The following is a 23,288-nucleotide window of genomic DNA, read 5'->3' as shown; positions in this document are numbered from 1 at the left end:
TCTGAATGGTCAAAGGTCAAGGCAACCATCAGTTTTGTCTGCTGTAATTAGAAGAAATTCCTTCTCAGGTATCAGTCTCCATTGAGCACTACAAACAGTTAAGCAATTCCAGAATCAGTTGCAAGTGCAAGTGACAAAGTCCACTTATTAAGGTTTGATTTATGCCTCATCAAATGGCAAATGTAGAACACACACACCAGTTAATATAATCTCTTAAAGGCTGAAGGAGCTGGACCAGCTGCATAGGTGGGCTTGTTAGCATAACGTTTGCCTTGAGACACATCCAAGTTGCCACAAGAATGAAGATGATTATGTCCAAAGTGTGACATAAGAATTTACATCTTGCCCCTATACTGGAGGCCAAGATAACATCATGGACCATGTATCCACATACTCTGCAAGGTAACCATAATTCAGAGAGCGAGAGAGCGAGAGTCAACACACAATAGAAACAAATCTGGAAAGCTGCATATTAGAGGTGCTTCTGAACATTTGGATTTCTGGATCTGAAGTTAAGGTTTCTGGCTAACATATATTTAAGCGTATCTGTAGTTCAGAAAGAAATTTCAACACACAGTCTACTAGATTTATTGCTTTCTGGAATTTCTTGGGAGAAAAAGCAGTAGCCCCAAATTGCACAGCTAACATTCAGCTGAGCACACCACTCTTCCTCTGCCCCCTGCCGAGAAAAAATAAACTGTTTGTTTAGATCAATACAGGTTCTAAGGCTTAAGGAGGAATATAGCAATTTTTAAGCACCAATAAGCAGGCTGCAGAACAAAGTCATGGAGTTTCTTCCTTCACACTCTTAGCTGCAAATAGTTTTGTGCCAAAGGGGTACTGATGGTAAAGAGTTCCTGAGGGCACTAGCCAAGCACCGAGTTCCATTCAAATCTGGGTCAGCTGATGCCAGAGACCAGCAGGCATGAGGCGCTCAATCTTCTCCATGATGAAGCTCAAGGGTGACAAAAGAGTTCCAAAGAACTGAAAGAAAAAAGAAAGCTGCAATAAAGCATAATGCTGAAGTTGAAACTGAGCCATACAATGCATGTTGCCCAAGTATTTGATCCTCCAAATAAATACCAGAATACATTTCTCTGAGTGTATGAGCGACAGAACTGAACTTCAATTAATACTAGTAAAAATTTAGGACTCCAACCAGACTAAGTTTGGGATACTGCTTGGCAGAGAAAAACATTTCCAATTCATTTCCCCCCAAAATAAAATATTTTGGTTTTGCAAACACACATACACTTTGGTCTAAGTCATGCCAACAATATTAGTTGAGAGAAGGGGAAACTGAACTTCTCTAGAAACAAATGATTATCATAATAATCTTTATTTTATTCAGCTTCACCAAAATGTGTCAAAAGGAACAATTGAACTGCAATTCTGAAAAACTGAGAAAGCTATAAGCAGCAATAATTCATGATAATATTTTGGATTTATTATGAATGCTAGCTTTCTTCCAATTTCATTTCTTACAACAGCTCAGAAATTAAGTGGGAGTTTGGGCAGAAATGAAAATTTTCAGGTCTATAACCATTTAATAGTGTTGGTATCTTTAGCCCAACTTTACACCATGACATACATCCTCTAAACCAGTAGTTCCCAACCTGGGTTCCTCCAGATGTTCCTGATCTACAACTCCCATCAGTCCTAGCTGCAATTTATTGTGGCTGGGGGTGATGAGAGTTGTAGTTCAGCAACATCTGGAGTAACCCAAGTTGAGAACCACTGCTCTATACTTTGGATTGTGGCAACTTTGTTCAGCCCTTTCTCATTCAGCATTCGTATCAGTTTAAACTATGGAACATCCCTTCTTTTTCTTCTAATTGCACTCTTTAATCTGCTAGGGTCTTTCACCATTCTTCATATCAGAAAACAAGGCCTTTTCAGTTGCCCAATGGATTCAGGCAGAGGCAGACAAGCTAACCTCTATTGCCTTGACACAGAACCATTTGTGAGAGAGTTCATTCCTTATTCAAATTTTACAGCTATATTGTGAAGTAGTATAGGAATTGTATACTTTCAGTCATAGGATTATTCTTCATATCCCAGGAATTAGACACAGAAGCCAATCCCTAAATTATCCAGCTATAAGTGACATATCTCATATCAAGAACACAGATTAGCTGTAGATTAGCAAGGCAAGAAAAACTTACCCGTCACTTCTGCACATCTAGCTTATGAGAGACTGCTTTAGGCAGTTTAAATGTGTAATAAATAATATTCTACATTTCCAAGCCATATACATTTTCTCACAGATAAGCAAAAGCTTCAAGTGTTTATAAATCTGAGATGTTCAGCAGCTGTGTAGCAGCTTAATTCTTCAATGTCACTTAATGAGCCTCAACAAAACAGAAAAAGAATTTATTCCTACTACAAAATCAATTCACACAGAAATTACTAGAACAGATCTGCTGGGATTCAGGAGTCTATTTAGCCTAGTACTATGGATCTAAAAAGCACCCAGAGCTTCAAGAGATAGACAAGAACCTAAGAGGCAACATTCCTCTAAATACCAGTTGCAGCGGAGCAATAATAGGACAGAGGGCATGCCCTCAGGTTTTGCTTGTGGGCTCCCCAAAGGCATCTGGTGGGCCACTGTGTGAAACAGGATGCTGGCGGCAACTGGAGACGGACCTCTCCAGATGACCTCAATGGGCGGTGGGGCTCATAACGAAGAAGATGTTCTCTTAAATATCCAGGGCCTAAGCTGTTAAGGGCTTTATAAGTTATAACTAGAACTTTGTATTTTGCCCAGAAACCTATTGGCAGCCAGTGTAGCTCAATCAAAAAGGGAGTCATGTGGTCTCTCCAAGATGACCCAGAGACCAACCTGGCTGCCGCATTCTGTACCAACTGAAGTTTCCGGACTACGTACAAAGGCAGGCCCACATAGAGCACAATACAGAAGTCAAGTCTGGAGATTACCAACAAATGTACCACTGTTTTGAGGTCATTCATCTTAAGAAACGGATGCAGCTGGCGTATCAGCCAAAGCTGATAGAAAGCCCCTCTGGCCACAGCCTCAGCCTGAGATACCAGGGAGAGGTGTGGATCCAGAAGTATTCCCAGACTGCGAACCTGTTCCTTTTGGGGAAGTGTGACCCCATCTAGAACAGGGAGATCAAAATCCTCTCTGGAGTTTTGACCCCGCACAATAAGTACCTCCATCTTATCTGGATTCAGTTTCAGTTTATTCTCCCTCATCCAGCCAATTACTGCTTCCAGGCAAGCATTTAGGGAAGTTATGCCATCTCCTGAAGAAGTTGACATGGAGAAGTAGATCTGGGTGTCATCAGCATACTGGTAACACCCCGCTCCAAATCCCCTGATGATCTCTCCCAGCGGTTTCATGTAGATGTTAAAAGAACATTCGAGAGAGTATGGAGCCCTGAGGGACACCATACTTAAGCTCAGATTTCGAAGAGCAACAATTTCCAACAAACACCATCTGGAATCTGCCCAAGAGGTAGGAGCAAAACCATTGTAGAACATTGCCTCCCACCCCCAACACTCTCAGACGTTCCAGAAGGATACTATTGTCAATAGTATCGAAAGCTGCCGAGAGGTCCAAAAGGACCAACCAAGTCACACTTCCTCTGTCAATTGCCAATTGGAGATCATCCATCAGGCCAACCAAGGCAGTCTCCACCCCGTCTAGATAATCAATTTCCTCCAAGACTGTCTGGAGCTGAGAGGCTACCACCCTCTCAATTACCTTGCCAGCCATGGGAAGTTGGAGACAGGCCTATAGTTGCTCAACTCTGAGGGATCTAATGCAGGCTTCTTTAGAAGAGGTCTAATAATTGCCTCCTTAAGACAAGGAGGCATCCTGCCCTCCCTCAGAGCAGAGGAGATTGCAGGGAGATTATTCAAGTTGTCTGCTGGCTAGTTATTATCTCTGTATTTAATTCACTATGATGTACCCGTGGCTAATCCCGTGTGTGGCAGCTCTTGTGAGAGTTCGAGTGAGCTGCCAGGAGGGGAGATAAAGCGGAGGTGGCAGCCAGGGCAGGTGGAGAGAAAGCAGCGACAGCTGGGGGAGAAAAAAGGAAGAACTAGTGGCACAGATGCTCTGCACCAGGGCCAGCTAGTATCTAATTAATACTTCACTGAGGGAGGACAGGATGCCACCTTGTTTGAAATAGGCAGTGGTTAGACCCTTTCTTAAGAAGCACGCTCTGGAACCCCTGTGATAGATAATTATTGGCCGGTCTCCAACCTGCCATAATTGGGTGTGGCTGACCAGCTCCAAGCAGTCTTTGAGGAAAATGATTATCTAGAACCATTTCAAACCAGCTTTATGGCGGATATGGGGTTGAGATGGCCTTGGTCGGCCTGATAGATGCCCTTTGCCAGGGAACTGACAGAGGGAATGTGACTCTGATGGTTCTTTTGGCTCTCTCGGTGGCTTTGAATACCACTGACCATGGGATCCTTCTGGATTGTCTGAGGGATTTGGGGACAATAAGTGCTGTTTTACAGTGGTTCTGCTCCTATGTCTTGGGTAGATCTCAGGTTAAAAAAAAGGCATTTGGTGACAGTTCTTTGAAATGGGAGCTACTATATGGAGTCCCTCAGAGCTCCATTCTGTCACCAATGCTTTTTAACATCTACATGAAACCGCTGGGTGAGGTCATCAGGAGATTAGGTGCTGGGTTTTATCAATATGCTGATGACACCCAAATCTATTTCTCCTTGTCATCAATATCAGGAAATGGCATTAGACTTTTAAATGCATGACTACAGGCAGTAATGAACTGGATGAGGGATAATAAACTGAAGCTGAATCAAAGCAAGATGGAGATGTTCATTGTTGGGAGTTGTAATCTGCAAGATGGGATAGAACTTCCTGTAGTGGATGAGATTACACTCCTCCAGAAAGAACAGATTCATAGCTTGGGAGTGCTCATGGGCCTGGGTCTCATCCTGGTGCCTCAGGGTTGAGGCTTATCTTTCAGGAGCACTTTTTACCAGCTGTGATTGATTTGACAACTCTGCCCATTCCTTGAGAAGAATGACCTGAAAACAGCAGTATATCAGCTGGTAACCTCCAAGTTGTACTACTGCAATGTGCACTATGTAGGGCTGCCTTTGTACGTAGTTCAGAAACTTCAGATAGTTAAAAATGTGGCAGCCAGATTGGTCTCCAGGGTATCCCGGAGAGACAATATTATGCCTGTTCTTAAACAGTTGCACTGACTGCTGATATGTTTCAACGTAGAAAGTGCCGGTTATTACCTTTAAAACCCTGAATGGCTTAGGTCCAGGTTACCCAAAAAAGCACTTCTCTCTCCCACTTTTCATTACCATCATCAGGAGCGGTCCATCTCTGAATGCGACCAGTTCATTCGGTGGCAACCTGGGATCGGGGCTTCTCAGTTGTCTCCCCTAGGTTGTGTGGAACGCATTCCCCATGGATATAAGAGCATTATCTTCCTTGGAAGCCTTCAGGAAAGCCTTAGACTGTTTTTTTAGCCTGGATGTTACCGATATCTAGTTTCAATTTTTATTTTTATTTGGTTTAAATGTTGTTTTTAATTTTAATTGTTTTATTATGTATTTTTTATTTTTATGTAAACTGCCCTCAGCCATTTTAGGAAGGTTGTGAACTGCCCAGAGACATAAGTTTTGGGCAGTATAGAAATGTGTAAAATAAATAAATAAATATATATTGAATTAAAAAAATAAAATAAAATAAAATACATGGCAGCCTGTGCCACCCCCACTGATGTGTTTTAGAAAACCAAAGTAACTCCATTTTACTTTGAATACCAAAGCATCTCCAAATTTGCTTAGAAAACCTAATTCTAACTTAAAGTAACCCCAGCCAAGCTCAGAGATATCACGGCCAATGTCATTGTCTCTCTCCACTAAAATGTATCTATGAAACTTGGCTCTCACAAGATTCTCACCGTTCTTTGCTGACAGTTAAAGAAAACAGGATGTAACCAAATAAGGGGTGATCACCAGATGAACAATGAATCATTCGCATGCGTACTAGATACTTAGTCCACCATTTTACTGCCACGTATACTATGTCAGCATCATTCAGATTGTCTGTATAAATGTAAGATGCACCTATAACCAATTTGTATTCAATGTGGAGCGTGAGCCCCATTGTCTACCTGCTTCTGCAGAGCATTAAACCAAGCCTCTAATTGATTCCCACTGAGTCTGTTTGATTGGCTAAAAGGCAGACCCAGGGAGGAACTGAATTCACATCACCACCGCCCGCCCCCCTCACACACACACCCTTGTAGCATCAAGATTCAACTACCCTGCTAGCTGGATCAGTACTCAATGACTGGGTTAAAGTTTTTTTAACACTCTAACACACTATATGAATGCAAAGTATTATCATTATGGCCATTTGGTACTCCTAGTTTATACATCCTCAAAGTGCTTAATGATAGCCTGAACAGTAACAAGTTAGCTTCGGCAGAAATTCACTCATTCATACTAGTTCAAATATATTACTACTGTAATCCTAAGCACATGTTAAAGTATTAAGTAATTTGAAAGTCAATGGAACTTCTGCATAAACATGTCTAGGATCATATACCACTACCCTAACTCACTTCTTGGTGCATTTCTACCATGAAGAATGGTGAGGTCAAAAAGACTAAACATTATATTTTCCTTTTTGGTATTACTGAAAATTAGACATTAGATACTAACAAGCTCCTTATTAGATTTTCCTAGTCAAAGGATGTGATGCAGTAACCATGTAGACACAGAAAACCCCTCATTTAATCTGATGGCAGTTTATTTCATTCATTCATTCATTCAATTTCTATACTGCCCTTCCAAAAATGGCTCAGGGAGATTTACACAGAAAACAAATAAATAAGATGGATCCCTGTCCCCAAAGGGCTCACAGTCTAAAAATATACATAAGATAGACACCAGCAACAGTCACTGGAAGTACTGTGCTAGGGGTGGATAGGGCCAGTTACTCTCCCCCTGCTAAATAAAGAGAATCACCACATTTAAAAGGTGCCTCTTTGCCCAGTAAGCAGGGGAAGGTTTAGCTATGGATTAACTGATTTGCAGTACAGAAATAAATAATTTTACATGAGTTGTTTCCATATCAAAATCCTGCAGTTCTGACAAATGGAGGCTGTAGTCTTGAATCAATAGGCGGGTTGACTCAGAGATGTTTACCTTACAGTACTAGCTTTAGACATTTACACATCTGAAGCAATAAGGCAAAACAATCCTCCTCCCCAAACATTCTGGACTGGTGTAAATGTTTTAAGTGACACCAAGAAATACAGGCTGGAAAATAATACACATCCTGAAAACTACTGCCTGAAGTAAATGCTTCACATTCTTTCATAGAAAGGCCAGCCTTGTTACTTCAGATCTAAAGAAGGTACCATTTGCTTGACTTTATCCATATCAGAGTTGAAGGCATGTGGAACATTAAGTGAAACTGTTCTGGTCTGGACGGGTAGGAAAGCTACATTAAGATAGGAACAGACGTGAGAAAAGAGCACTCCATTGCCAATAGGCTATTTCCTTGCATATCATAATTACATTTCTGATTTATTCCTTCTTTGTGCAGAGGAGAAGGAGGAGGAAGAAGCAGGAGGAGGTTAGATGTTCACCATCTCAGGTTAAGTAACCACATAAAGAAGCTCAAAGAATTGTAAGTCTGTTTCCCAATGGGATGCTACAAGCTTCTGGAAAGCAGGCCCTAGAAATAGATAAACCTTTCCAGCTGTAACAAAATCCAAGCAAGATCCCTGTGCCCCACTGGACCCAATGGAAAGCTTCCATTCGCTTCAGTTCAGCGGCTATGTGCCAGTTCTGGGCTTTTACTGTTGGCATATTCCATTGTGTATATACTGCAGCTATTAAAAGACTCACTGTGGTTTTTGGCCTCTCAACAAGTTTTTGCAGTTTGGCAAGAGTCTTGTCTGGCGATTTGATTGTAGAAGAAACAAGTGAAATATTATCCAGTGAAGATATATAAGCTAACACTATTCCACTATATATTAGACTTTGTTCTTCTATAGAAGTACATAGTTGATAATAGAGATAAGATTGCTCAGAACATATAACATCCCTGCTTTGCATTACCTATAAGAGTTGGGAGCTATGGTGGAAAGCTGCTTCCACCATGCTTTTAAAAACTTGATAAGGGGTCTTGTGAGTAACTTTGCAGAGTCCAAGCATGGACCAAGTTGAAAAATCTTGAAGAAGAGACTACGTATAATGGGCTGACAGCATCACAACGTTGCTATTGGTCCACATGTATACTTAAAAAGAGCAAAAGCTCTGGGGAAAATCTTGTCAAGGACTGCTCCAGACTAGATAATGAGTCCCCAGTCTCCCACGTTAAGCTATCAGAGCATTTTACTCAGTAAATGTAAAAACCAAATAGTAAACCTCTCTCCTCCTTGAAAGGGAAATATGGTTTATTCAATACCCAGGGTAAGAGATATGTTATCTAAATATAAAATATTTACTTAAAAGGCAATTATTGTGTTAGAAAAAATGGTTTCCAATTTAGCAGCTGGGCCCAAATCATACATACATCTTACTATTCCTAACGTAATAATTTGAGATGCCTATTAACCAAGGCTGAAGCATTCAGTTGATATATTATTACTACAAATATTTATATACCACTTTTCAACAAGAGTTCTCAAAGTGATTCATATGGAAAAATAAATAAGATGGTTCCCTGTCCCAGATGGATTAATAGTCTAAAAATATACAGAAGGTAGACACCAGCAACAGCCAGTGGAGGGATGCTGTGCTTAGTGTTGCCAGCAAAGCTTTTCTGGCAGCTCCCAGGAGCCCGCTTGTTTGTGTTTGAGTCTGAAGGCTTGGGGGTCTCACCCTGTATATGCTCAGGAGCTGCACAGTATTATGAGCTCTCCGTTTATCCATGGGGACAGGTCACTTTTGCAGCACAAAAAGGATAGCAGCCAGCTAATGTACCTATTAGCTCAACAGAAAGGATACAGATAAGGCTAGTAGAGGTAAATCTCCCCCCTCACAAAAGAGGTTGAGCAAGCGATATGAACCTAAGAGATGCACCCATTAAAAATACTGATTAATTTACTGGACTTTTCTGTCTATGCACTCTATTTTCATGACAAAAGCCTTGGCATACCTCAGCAATTCCCACATTGTTACACTCAGAAAGAAAGATCAGCACAATGGGATTTGAGCTGGTCCCTCCCAACACACCTGTCAGACAGCAAATGTCAACTGGAATTTGCCCCCAGGATATGTATTTGGGTATAAGAACCCCCAATTACATGATCCAGTGTGCTCCCTTGTACGCTTCACTTGGGACTCCATCATGGCCTCCTTGTGATCTGTGTACTCTCTATGCACCAGCTTGCCTTGGAGTTACCAACAGTTTTTTTGGGCGATTTACTATCCACCAGCCACCACGCAAGGTGGTGTTCAGTATTTTGTGCCACTATCCAGATCGGCTTTCTTACCCAGCCTGATCTGCCCAGTCTTCCTTGCTAACTTAGGAAGCTGGTTCCATGGAGGAAGCAGGCTTGGCTTGAGAAAGAGAATGGGGACGACTTGGAGGAAGAGAGTAAGAAAGTTTAAAAAGAAACTTGTTGGAAATAGCTACCCCACTGCACATGGTCTGCATTACAGAGAGCTTCTCAACACCAGGAAATCACTAATCTGCTTCTGAGATAAGAACAGGGGAGGGGACTCAAGAATGCAACTTGGCCCTTTCTGCTTTGTTGGCCAAACTCTTACCACACATGTGGCAAGGGTGGGCTGCTGCAAATGTTCTGAGGGGCTCTGCTTCCTCAGAAACAGGAAAAGAAGGGCTCACTGAGGAAGAGGAGGACTGCAAAGGTGATATGGCAGGAGCTGTGGCCACAGCGGCCCTGGTCAAACTGCAGCTCTTCAGCGGCTCCTCGGGAGCCACCACGCTGCTCCCTCCCCCACTGCCCTGGGCCCCCGGCAGGAAAAAGGCGCAGCCCACATTGTGGAGCTTCTCTTTCCCATGCTCCGGAGCTGGCGACCCAGGCAGGTCCTGGGAACTTGGGAGGTCTCCTTCTCCGATGCCGCTGCCACCTCCTCCTGGCCCGAGGGAAGCAAGGCTGCCCCAGCTAATGAGTGAGGCAAGAGTTGTGTGTGCACACGCCCAGGCAGGGTACACACGCTGGACTTGCACCCACCTCATTCTCGCTGGACAGCTGGGAGCCAGAGATTGGAGAGGGGGCGGAAAAGAAGTGAGCAAGGGAAAAGGAAAGGCTCCTCCATCTTGGGGGAAAGCCGCGCAGGCGCTCCTCGGCCACGCGGTGGCTAGAGTTGGAATTAAAAAACAACAACAACACCTCATGGAGGTTCACCGCAGGGAGCGGCACGGAGAATGGCCCAGTGGGCCAGGAAAAAAGGCCTCGCGGACCGCATGCGGCTCGCGGGCCGTATCTTATGCAGGCCTGCTCTAACCACACATTTCTCTCCTCTGTACCCCTCCCTACAATAAATATCTTCTTTTATTTTGAAACTTCAATCTTGTCTCAGTCCAGTCATTTCCTGAGTTCACAACAATGTGCAAATTAAGATCTAATATGAAACTGTTCCTTTTCCCCCCACACAAGCCCAAAGGTAGATTTTGGGGTGTTCAGCACTAACCCCAGGAGCAGTTGCAAACCCAGGCCCAAATAACAAGAGGACATGCGTAGCTGGAAAAAACTAGACCTTCAGCCCAACACCAATGTAAATTAACCTACCCTGACCCATACTCATCCGCCACAGAAGCAGGGTAAACCTCAGTTTTGCTTCGCTTACACCACCCATCTATAATTATACCAATTCCTCACTGCAGTTTCTGGAGGAAGACATCATTCCCCCAATCTGAAAAATGAACACCATCTGGCCCAAACCAGGAAACATCTTCAAATAAAAATCTCAGGATGTGGAATCACTAATCTGCCCATAACAACCACAGCCCAGCCGATCTTGTGGTTAACACCATGTCTGACCATTGAAAAACTGAATATTGCCCCAGCCCCGCCCATGCAAACTTAGAATCATGTTGGACCAGACCAAGATGAGATCCAGAAGCAGACCTATTAATTTTCGGAAATTGTCCATTGCCTGTAAATATTAGAGCCTCGTCTTGAAGCAAGCCAATGTTGTTACCCCCCAAATGAATAACCAAATATGGGAACATCCCTCCTAAATATATACTTAAGCAAAATTGGGAAAAAAACTCAGTCCATATCATTCCGTGATGTCCTTATGACTAAAGAGTGGACCCAGGCTATCGCTCCACACCCCTATGCAGTTGAGTGCCATAAAGGTGAGCGCCATAATTGGCTGGAAACCGAGGTGGACCAAGGACCCCACCAGGTCATGGGCATAAAATAAGAACTAAAGGAAATATGTCACTATCAGCAGTAACCCTGAGTTCTAAGAGTACCTTCCCATTGGAGAAATAAATGAGAGCTAGGACAGAATAATGGGACATTATTGTAAGAATGTAATAATGGGACATCCACCCATAGACTGGATAATTAAAATGTCTAAATGCTTAAGTTAACGACATTTGTGTCTACCTGACGTAGACAGTCAGACACAACTTTAAACCTAATTCCAAGGGATGCCAGGACTATATCTAATGTAAGAATTGCAGAATGAGATGATAGTGTGATTCAATTCAGCAATGCTGTGAACCAGCAATGGGCAACTTCAATGACTCACTTATACTAGGGTCTACTCACATTCAAATATAATAGAGAGGCCAAATTCAGATCTAATAAGTGACTGTGCCAAAATGGTTAAGCAGACCAACTCAAAAATGGCGGGCAAAGACCTAGAACAAAGTGGTGTTATATTTGGCCCAGGCCAAATATAAAATGTCAGAATTACAGGATCATTAAAGAACAGTGACCGTAGAGTGATCCAATTTCAGTATCAAAGAATTGCTGCACCGATGCGCCAGACACCCAAAGAAAAAACTTTCCGGATTAAACGGACTTAGTAACAGGAGAAGAAAGAAGGAAAAAGACAAAAGGGGTCATAATCCTAAAGCACAACACTTATTTAAAACATAATGCAAGAAACTTGATAAGAATGTGCTAAAAAGGAGAAAGGATACATTCAAAATTAAGAAAACTTGCCCTATAATAGAAGTCCTGGCCGATAGAGAATAATAAACGTCTTAATCAAGAGTGGAAAATTTACCAGGGAAGCGGAGCCCCCCTGTATAGTGAGGGCAAGAAAGGATTACTAGGACAAGTTAACAAAGAAGCTCATGCCTCTGACCCTACAGGAGCATATTGACCAAAAACCTCTCTGGCATCAAGCATCTCGGAATTAGGAGCCGGACAAATGGTCAATTAAAAAACGAGAACAAATCTTTGATAGTCAGAAATAAATTAACATAATTAAATAAATTACAACAATAATTCACTGATGGCCAGATATGTTAACTAACTCACTCCAGGGAGCATGGAATATCCTCTGAGTAAAACCAAGAGAAACACTCCAGCAACATCAACACAGACTCCCAGCGGCAGCACCCAGGCTGCAGGTAAGAGCCACACCCAGCCACAACCTGGAGATGCCAGGGAGGGAAACCAGAAGCATCTGCATGCAGAACAGGGCAGAACAGGCAAGGTAGGCGACTGGAGCACAAGTGGAGAAAGACTCAACTCAAATCCGACAGATTACGACAGAGCACATTTAAAGATCTATGCTCAGGCAATATGTGCGGCAAAGAAGCAGCTCTTTTCTGCCTATATTGCACCTGCAAGTTCACATCCAGTGGAGTTGTCTGGGGTTGTGAGGGGGCTAGTACGTGCCCCTGCTTCCTTGAATCAGAATTTGGAGCCATCAGTTATCCGCTGTGATGTGTTTAATGAGTTTTTTGCAAATAAAATCTCTCATATTCGGGCCGACTTAGATGGAGACTCCACAATTACTGCAATGTCTGAATTGGAGGTGTCCAGCAACTCCTTTTATGTGGTCTGACTGGATCGGTTTCAGTTTGTGACTCCTGAGGATGTGGACAAACTTCTTGGAGAGATGAGGTCTACCTGACTTCTGCAATGTAGTTCTCTTGACCCTTGTCCTATGGCATGTTCTATCTAGCAGGGACAGGAAGGCGGTTGCAGGGGGCCTGGTAAATATCATAAATGCTTAAGAACATAAGAACATAATGAAGAAGACAGGAGGCACTGTCTCAGTGGTTCTGCTCCTAACTCTCAGTCAGATTCCAGATGCTGTCAATTTGAGACTGTTGCTCTTTGAAAGCTGAGCTTATGTATGGCACCCCTCAGGTCTCTGTATTGTCTCCAATGCTTTTTAACATCTACATGAAACCGCTGGGAGAGATCATCGGGGGATTTGGAGCTGGGTATTACCAGTATGCTGATGACACCCAGATCTACTTCTCCATGTCAGCAACATCAAGAGATGGCATAACCTCTCTAAATGCCTGCCTGGAAGCAGTAATGGGCTGGATGAGGGAGAATAAACAGACCAAATCCAGATAAGATGTGGGGTCAGAACTCCAGAGACGATTTTGATCTCCCTGTTCTAGATGGGGTCACACTTCCCCAAAAGGAAGAGGTACACAGTTTGGGAGTACTTCTGGATCCACACCTCTCCCTGGTATCTCAGCTTTGGCTAATTCGCCAGAGGGACTTTCTGTCAGCTTTGGCTGATTCGCTCAAAGCAGTGGTACATATGCTGGTAGCCTCCAGATCTGATTTCTGCAATGTGCTCTATGTGTAGCTGCCTTTGTACATAGTCCGGAAACTTCAATTGGTACAGAATGCGGCAGCCAGGTTGGTCTCTGGGTCATCTTGGAGAGACCACATTACTCCTTCGCTGATAGAGCTACACTGGCTGCTAATAGGTTTCCACGCAAAATACAAAGTGCTGGTTATAACCTATAAAGCCCTAAAAGGCTTGGACCCTGGGTATTTTAGAGAAAATCTACATTATGAGCCCCACTCCCTACTGAGGTCGCCTGGAAAGATCTGTCTCCAGTTGCTCAGCTGGTGGCACACGGGGCCGGACCTTCTTGGTTGCTGCTCCGAGATTGTGAAATGTGCTCCATACTGAAATATGATCCTCCCCAACTCTGACCATTTTTAAAAATCACATCTTTACCTAAGCTTTTTCAGCTTTTCAAATTTTTAGGTTTTAATCTGTGTTTGATTTTAAATTATCTAAATTGTTTTAATTTTTTTTGTATGTTCCTCACTTATGTTATTGTTAACCGCCCAGAGTTTGGGGCAGTGTACAAACCCTACACACACACACACCCCATTTCTACTTATAACGATTACTCCCACAAATGCCCTATATTAAACAACAAAAACCAAAAAACCCACCCCTTTTATTTTTATTCTTATTATTCTCCTCTATTGTCCCCTCCCCCAGTTTTGTTGAAAATATCACATTATTTTCAATGTGATAAACAAAACTGGGGGGAGGGGACAATACCTAAATTAAGCACAGCTACAAGTTACAAATCCGGGTGAAAGAGGAAAGAAAAGAAAGGAAGAGTAGAACACGAGGAACTCGATGTAAAAAATAAATAAATTATCCAACCCTATCAAAAAAACCCAGCAAAGTAGAGACAGACTCAGGAGGTGAGAAGCCAATTGAAAACAAAAACTGCTGTGAACCCTAACCCCATAGAAACTACTTAAGAGTACCAAAAGAAATACAGAAAAGGTGATCCAGCTAACACAATGTACAAGACAATGACTCCAAAAAGCTCCTAAATAAACTCAGCAATCATGGGACAATGGAACAGATTCAAGTGTGAAACAAAATGACTAGGAATAGGTAACAAATGGAGGAATACAAAGGAGGGGTATGAAAATAAGTATTACCAATATTATATAATTAAATTTATACTGCAACAAATTGAAAAAAATTCATTCTATTAAATACACAATATGTTGCCAAAATATGGGAAACAGCAACTGCAACTGCACAGGATTGCTTATAATAGATCTCAGATGTTAGACAACAGGAAGAGGGAAAGAGAGTGTGTGTTTTATAACTACCGAAGATGGTATATGATAAATCCCACCAGAGCAAGCAAACAGTGAATCAGGGACTTATCTTCGAGTTACTACAGATCAGGGCTTCTAAAATAACTCAGACAAGAATACCAGCACAAACTAGTTCAAAGCAACCAAGTAACACTTATTTACAAGGAAAAAACACTGACGCTGAGAGCTAAGCAATAAGCTTAACACTAGTGATGGTAAGTTCTTTGTATTTAAGAACTTGGTACTTTAAGGCAACAACAAGTAACACCCAAGCTTACACAGCTGGGAAACTCTAAATCTTAGAGTTATACAACTTATCCAATTTTGAAGCAACAGCCATTTGAAGAATTTTGAAGCCCCCTCATGCAGCTGTTAAAGTTTCACATGATGGAAGAACAAACGAACAAACAAGCAGCCACTAGAACCTAAAGGTAGGGCTGCCATTGACAAAACAGTACTGCTCAGTCAGAGCAGGATGATTTTATTTTATTTATTTTATTTAAACATTTTTATACCGCCTTTCATTAAAAAGATAGCCCCAAGGCGGTTTACAAAAGTTAAAAACATACAATAAAAACACAATAAAAACATCATGCTAAAAGTATAAAAACATATAAAAACAGGCATAAAACAATACAACAGATAAAACAGATGATGAATCTTTACTATACACACACACACACACACACACACACACACACTCTATATAGATGGGGAAGTATTCGGTACTAGCTAGATATTCTGTAAGAATAAAGAGGGTGGAGGAAAAGGGGGAGGAGTTAACCTGGCAATATACTTAAGCTGCCACAACCATCTCCTTACGTGTAGCCAGTTCACGTGCAGTAATCACCCTGCTGCCTTTGCCTCAACGACTGACCAAGAGGCAAGATAGCTGGCCTCTTATGCAGCCACTCGAAGTGGAAAACAACTAAAATCAATTACTCATCAAATTTTAAGGGGAACGGGAATCAATTGGAAGGAGCACAAAATGCTCAATTTTTTGTAACTCGTTTAACCACAAAAGCAAGGAATGAACCAGAGAAAAGTAGAAAGCAACAGTACAAAAGTTAATTATATAATTAATTCTTAAAGGGACAAGAGAAACCAGATTAAAGAATAAGCAAAAGAACACAAGTGCTTGTATAGGGACGAAGAAAGAACAGTAACAGTACTTAATAACAATTATAATGGACCATTCTAAAGGACTAGGCAAACTAATTGATTTGTGACAAAGGAGCAGGGGAGTAAACACATTAAGGGGCAGTGAATCAATGAAGGAAGAACGCAATAGAACTGCAATTAATCATATTTACCAAATTTGAGGATGGCAAGGGAATATATTCAAGTTTAAGAAAAAGAGCACAAAAGTGACTTGAAACAAGACTAATGAACCGCCAAACCGTATGGGCAATAGCCCAGAACTAAAGTGGCAGCCTCCTTGGAGCCAAGGAGAAGTGGAGTCACTACAGCAATAAAAAAGGAACAGGCTGCACTGCTGAATCACTGCTGCAGCCCAGTCCCTTCACAGCTGAAGATAGCTGCCGTGCTCCCCGCTCCAGTAGCTGCTACAGGGCCAAGAAGCAGTGAACCTGCTTACTGCCTGCCCATAGAGCAAATGAAAGACAAAGCAAAGGAGCCGACTGCTTATGCAGCTGCTCCTTGCATGTGATTGGTCCGCCAGCGTCATGTACTGGGGGACTAAAATAGCAGCCCACATGCCCATCTCTCAGGCCAGGCCGGCAACTCCACCCACTGCTTATCCCATATCTCTGCTAGTGCAGCAAAAGGGGTGGGGGAGCAGGTTTTCATCAACAATAGGGACAGTTGCTCTCCCCTGTTAAATAGAAGAAAACCACCACTTTAAATATTATTAATAATAATAATAATAATAATAATAATAATAATAATTTGATTTCTATATATATTATTTCTAGTAATAATAATTTTAAAAATCACTTAAGAACAGGCCGCTGATAAACTGGATATATATATATATTCCCCACAAAAACTTGGACAGATGTTGCCTTAGAAAAGGCATTAGAAATCAAATCAAACAAATAATTAAGGAATATCTCTTTAAGAAAGTGCTAGCCAAGATGCTGATGCTGTATCATCATTGGGGTGTGTGTGTCTGTGTGCGCACACACGTGCACAGCAATTGTCACCCTTCCTTCTAGAGGCCATTGTGCCTGAAAATATATCCCTGAAGTGGTCACACCCTCAGGGACATATTTTCAGGAGACTGAGTAGGTTTCAGAGGGAAGGAAAGACTGGCAAAAATCATTGCACCCCTGTCTTGCAATGGTACAGTGTTAGTGTGGATGTCAGCATGGTTGCATCACTGCAGTGTCCATCTGGATGTCAGCTACAGTGTTTAAGAATGGTTTATTCAAATCTAATTTTATGATGCAATCTATTAAAGCCCATATGATCAATAAACTAAGATTTATTTAATCTGATGACAGCCATTTTATTCACAAAATGAGTTATATACAGTGCTGCACACCACAATTCGTTCAAAGGCAGAACAAACAAGGTTATCAACATAGACCACATTTATTTATGGGAAATGGATGGTTCTGGTGTTAAGTTCATAGAGAGATCTTTTCCTATCATCTGGACTGGCACAGATACAAGGATCAAGTCCAAAAGTTCACATAAGCCAGTGCTAGGTCTCTCTGGTTTCCCAATCGACACTACTCTTAAGGCTACTTCTAGACATAATCATGGTGGTGTGGTGTGGCATGGCTTCAGACTAAACAGGGAACAGATTACAGTGTTCCCATTGAACATGCTTTCTAAATAAATATGTATACTTTTAATGAGTTTGCAAGACCTTCTGCTCAGATGTGATGCTCAAACTGGCTGCTCAGTATGTAAATTAGGAGGCAACAATATTGTTTGGTTAAGGAAATCCAGCAGAGAAATTCACTGAGCAATTCTTTGTTAGAACAACAACATTTGACCTTTTATCTCCTTGGAAATCACACAACTTTGTTAATGCAGTCCTTAAAGAATTAATCAAGCAGATAGTTATATCCTTGTTCCTGCAAAGCTAGCCAATTATGAACAGCAGACAAATGTGTCATTGGCATGCCCAGCTATATTTTCCCACATAGCAATTAACTAAATTTGGTGGAAATGGGGCCCCTTTTATCAGACCTACAAGACTCAACACTGCCTAATGAAATGCAAGTGAAATGTGGATTTTGTGCAACTTATACACTAAAAAATGAGCAGTTCTGTTTATTGTATTACCTCAATTCAGACTATCAACACACTCTCCCCACACCCAAAGTTTAGCAACTTCAGAAATAATTTGATGCAAGCTCAGTCCAATAGCTCCAGAGGCAATATACAAGTGCACAATTCAGAACATTGGGACATTAGGAAAATGGGGAATTAGAGGACTGTTTGGTACTTTGTAGGGAAGATGTTACAACTATTATCCCCTCTTTTCAGGAGTATACCAGAATGATCATAATAGGTCAGATCAATATATAGACCAGTATCCATTTCTAGCAGAGAAGATAATAAATGCTTTGGATAATTTTCACAACAAAATGGGGAATCTGAAATGATTTTATGTTGCTCTCAATCCCAACTTCTAGTGATCAGTATTTAAGAAATTTTTCATAATGAGTCTACACTGCTCAACTACCTGAATAATGGTCAGATCAGGAATTACAAACAGTTCAAACATGGCACTGAAAATACCTTGCAATTAAACGTAATTTCTATGGTTCCTTAAAAGACTCTAAAGGTGGTAGGATGCTAATTTAAAAGGAGAAAAAACTGACGCAACACAAAATCAGAGTAATTCAACTACAAGTCATTCAAGAAAACTCTGATTTTCCATGGACAGAGAATGTATGCTATATTGATGTTAGAGGCTTAGGAGGATTCCTGAAAGTGTCATCTTATCTTTCCCTACCTGATACTGCACTTTTTTCAAGCTATTATTCAAATCAGCCAGTTTGTATTCAAGTTTATTCAAATGCCTGAACCTCCCAATCTCCACTTCCGTAGCTTTCAGATTTGGTAAAATGGTTGGCATCCAGACCAATGACACCAGCAGAAGAGCTTTTTTCCATTGCACAAAGGGTGGTTTTCAGCAATCTCCTCCTTTCCCTAGCAGCTGCCCGTGCTTCCCAAAAATATACCTGAGGGTTTCAGGGCTGTGTGATGCTCAGGGACAACTTTTTTAGGAGGCATAATGGGCTTCAGAGGGAAGAGAAGATTGCCAAAAATCATTCCTCATGTGACAGCTCAATGTTAGTCTGGGTGTCAGATGCTGTTGCACCAGCACAGTGCTAATCTGGATGTCAGCCTATAATTATTAACAAAATCCTAAAATCAAATAAGCATGATTATGCTTTAGATGGTCTAGAAAAGTTTTTTCTTCTGTTAGATACAGAAATGGTATATCAAATAGTTCCTCCTAATAAGACACAGGTCAGCTGTCAATGAAAACTGGGAAGAGAGGTCTTCAGGCACAGTCTTTGATGAAGTCTTTCTTGAAGAGGAAAAAAAAAAAGGAACAGGTTCTTCTAGTGGTCATCTGTTGATTCACACCGATGCGTTTTGTGCCTACACGGATGCTCTACTGGGAACCTTCCAAAGCTCTTAATTCCTACTGCTTTTCGGCAGGAGCCCTAACCCCTTCATGCTGTAACGTCTGTCTTCCCTTAGTTCAAGAGTCCGCCAATCTGAAAGAGACTTCAGTGAGGAGGAAGAGTGGGTTTGTGAATCGACAGATGACCACTAGTACCTCCTCAGCTACAGGTAAGCAACCTGTTCTTTGTCACAGTATCTGTCAGTCACACCAATGGGTGCATTGCAAGCTAAGCTCCACTCACCTGGTGGAGGGAAGGCAATCACTGGAAGATGAATTGAAGCACAATCCGGCCAAGAACTGCATCCTGGTGTGCCTTGACATCCAGCACATAATGAATGATGAAGGATGAACGAGGCACATTGCGTTCAAGTGGCTGCTTGGCAGGTAACAGAAAGTGGCACATTCGTATCAAAGTCTGTGGAAGTAGAAAGTGCTCTCGTATAGTGCACGTGTACAGGGTGCTCCATTAGTTTTCCTGCTAACTGATATGCCAGAGTGATGGCATTCACACTCCACTTGGATAAGGTTTGGGACGAGGGACAGGTATTATGTACTACATCCATAGGAGACAAAGAGAGGCTTGTCTTTATGAAACTGGTCTGTGCCACACAGAAGGCTAGTACTTATCTGATGTCTAGGCTATGCAGTGCCCATTCACCCATACCCGAAGGTTCATGGAAGAACACAGGTAACGAGATATCTTGTGCTCTGTGAAATGAGACCACTTTGGGCAGGAAGGCATATCTGGATGAAGCTGAACCTTGTCTCTACCAGGTAAGGCGGGTCTACCCTAAGGAGTCTCAACCCACTAACTCTTCTGGCCAATGTGAAGAAAATCACTTTCTATGAAAGATGGGTCAGGTCACAAATTTCCATTGGCTCAGATTGCTTGTGCATCAGTTGGGTAAGTACTAGAGACAGGTACCACACTGGGGTGAGTGGTCATTTGTCAGGGTAGGTATGAGATAATCCCTTCAAGAACTGCTTTATTACTGGGTACGTGAAAAGGGATTGCCCTTTGGAAGCAGACGATACAGCTATAATGGCTGCCATATGGACGTGAAGCGAGGAGAGACAATCCCAACTTCTTCAAATATAGGAGATGAGCAAGAATTAAATCAGTAGATGGAGATCTGGGGTTTTGGCTGCTTTGGTGGCAGTAGCTGTAAGATTTTCCATGTTGCAGGTTTCCTGGCCGCCTGCAAGATATTCAAGAGTTCTGGACTGAGACTGGAAGAATCAGCCATGCCATGAGATGTAGGCATCCTATCTCTGAATAGGAGAGAAAATTGTTCTGTTGCAAGAGGAGGTGGGGGGAGAGAGAGAGGGGTAAGTGTTCCCATCCTCCTATTGCTAGGGCTTAAAGCAGGGGAAACAATAAGAACAGCCCTGCTAGATCAGGCCCAAGCATAGTCCAGCATCCTGTTTCACACAGTGGCCCACGGGTGCTTCTCCTGTGCTGCCTTCCTGCCACTGCTTGCCCTTGCTCCCAAGCTCCTTTGTTACTGTTGAGACAGGGAGCTGGAGCCTGCAGGTGGGGAAAAGGGTGGCAGGAGCGGTGGTGAGTGGCTGTGAAATCATGCCACTCTCCCAGGCTCCCAAGCCCCTCTGCTGCCATCAGAGCCGGGAGCCTTCTAGGAATGAGGGCGCACGTGTCCCCTGTGTCTCCGTCTAGGCACATGCGTGCTCTCATTCTGTGGAAACCTGTCTGTACACAGGATCTTTGTATATGCAGGAGGAAACCCTTGAGTGCTTTGCAAATTGCTAGCAAATTTATGTGCTAGGAGCTTTAGGTGCTTTATCTTGAAGGGGGACCAAAGCCCACGCACTTGAAGTTTGGAGTAATGGGCTCCCCATTCAGATTCTTACACGTCAGTCATTATTGTCCTCTGTGGGAAACAGGACACAAATGGCATTCCCTTATCGAGGTTGTGGGCAACATGTCCACCATCTCAGGGATCTGTGAACAACACTCCGAAGGACCAGACATTTTGACTGCAATTCCCAGTGGAGTGTTGACATGAAGCATGTATTTTCTGTCAGGAGCCAAGTAATGATGGTAAGCATCCTGAATCATCTGTACCTGATGAACCTGTTGAGAGTGCTGAGATCTAAGATAGGGTGTGGTTCTCCATCTGACTAGGGGACTGTGAAATACTGGGAGAAGAAACTTCCTGAAGACTCTGGAGATTCTGTAGTGTCCTTTCCCACAAGGGTTGGTTGCTGAATTGCGAGGGCTTCTTGTAGTTTGAAGGCCTGTGAGCACAAAAGGAACGGTCAGATCCCTAGGACTGTGACAAAAGACCTTAAAATGAAGGTTTGCTCCATTTATAGGACTTGGATGACTTAGTTTGTTCATGGAGAATGCAATATTTAACTTTTGCACACATTCCATGGTCTCATCTGTTTTTACGCCAAACAAGGCCTTGCCATCAAAAGAAAGGTCTTCAATGTGGTTTCTAGCCTCATGATTAAGTCCAGAAGAGTAGAGCCAAGGATGTTATGAAGGGTGATCGAGGTTGCCATAGTGCAAACAGCACAATATGCGAGAAAAATGAAGCTGGTGATTTACCAAATGGAAAGCTTCCTTCCTCATGACAGAGTCCAGGTCCCTCTGGTCTTGTGATAGAAAATCCAAATATGGCCCCAGTTTCTCCCATAAGAAAGGATTATATCACTCCATAAAGTTAGACAGTTTGCAATCTTTAGTTGCATAGTGGAAGTAGAGTACAAGCATCTCCTAACAGAGTTTAGCTTTCATGCCTCCTTGTCAATGGGGGTCAACAGGGACCTGTGCCTGGAACAGGATTGTGCAGTTTCTACAACAATCAAGTTGGGCATAAGATGCTTCTGTAAGAAGGTGCAGTTTCAAATTGAGAGCAGTAGAAGGATTCTAAATGCTTAGGTGCCAGTTGATTGGAAGATGGTTTCTCCCCACAGAACCTTGTTATATCCAATAGAGGCTTAAACATAGGCAGGGTTACTGGAGAACTAGCACCTGCATCAATCAGCCCAAAGACTGGATCTTCCCCTGGCTGTGTCTGCTGCTTTTCTTGCAGCTCTAAGGAGGCTGCAATTAGCAGGACATGTTCGGAGTGACTGTATCTCTTTTGATGGCAACTCAGATTTGGTTCAGGGATATGATCAGGCAAGGAGTGAGTGCTAGCCTCTGAGACAGAGTGTTCCTCCAAGTCAAGTAGTTGTTGAGCTGAGATTGAAGTTGTTGGAACAGGATAGGCTGTTACCTTAGGAGGAGCAGGTGGCTTCTGCATGCTTAACAAGTGGTAGTGAGGATGCAGACCCTGGGGGAACTGTGGGTACTTAGTGGAGAGGCAGACACCATAATATGCAATGCTGCTGCTGCTGAGGAACTCTTGATGTTTGGCTTTCTTGAAAAGGACGCTCACCTCGGGGTCAGTCTGTTCATATGTATGAGTGGGATCTGCTTCTTTAATTTTGTTTGCTATGGCTCTGTCCTCGAGTGCGAGAGGAACTTCGGTCTCCACCTCAAGTCTGAGAACAGGACCAAGTCATCGAGTTCGAGAAGTTGATCTGTATCTTTTGTAATATGCACGGGGAGAGTGTGCGTAGTAGACAGAGCAGGTCGGAGGTGGGTGGGTCATGGCTTCATGCAGAGATTCATC

At 42.5% G+C, this 23,288-nt stretch overlaps 1 protein-coding gene across 6 annotated transcripts in view; it reads right to left on the bottom strand.

Annotated features, from left to right (window-relative positions):
• Positions 1-572: 572 nt before the first annotated feature.
• The window catches only part of ST7L (suppression of tumorigenicity 7 like), a 106,476-nt gene continuing 83,760 nt past the window's right edge, over positions 573-23,288 (bottom strand). For 5 of the 6 annotated variants that reach the window (XM_053244898.1, XM_053244899.1, XM_053244900.1 and 2 more), the window contains one exon: positions 573-984. In XM_053244898.1, coding sequence (XP_053100873.1) covers positions 889-984 — 96 coding nt within the window. In that variant the 3' untranslated portion in view covers positions 573-888. Of the gene's footprint in view, positions 985-2,165; positions 2,352-23,288 lie in introns of all 6 variants that reach the window. The other variant, XR_008306026.1, reaches the window with a different exon arrangement.

The sequence above is a fragment of the Hemicordylus capensis genome, chromosome 4 (assembly GCF_027244095.1).
Source record: "Hemicordylus capensis ecotype Gifberg chromosome 4, rHemCap1.1.pri, whole genome shotgun sequence".
Lineage (NCBI taxonomy): Eukaryota > Metazoa > Chordata > Lepidosauria > Squamata > Cordylidae > Hemicordylus > Hemicordylus capensis.
The sequence above is the reverse complement of the archived record's forward strand: the minus strand, read 5'-3'. Positions and strand labels throughout refer to the sequence as shown.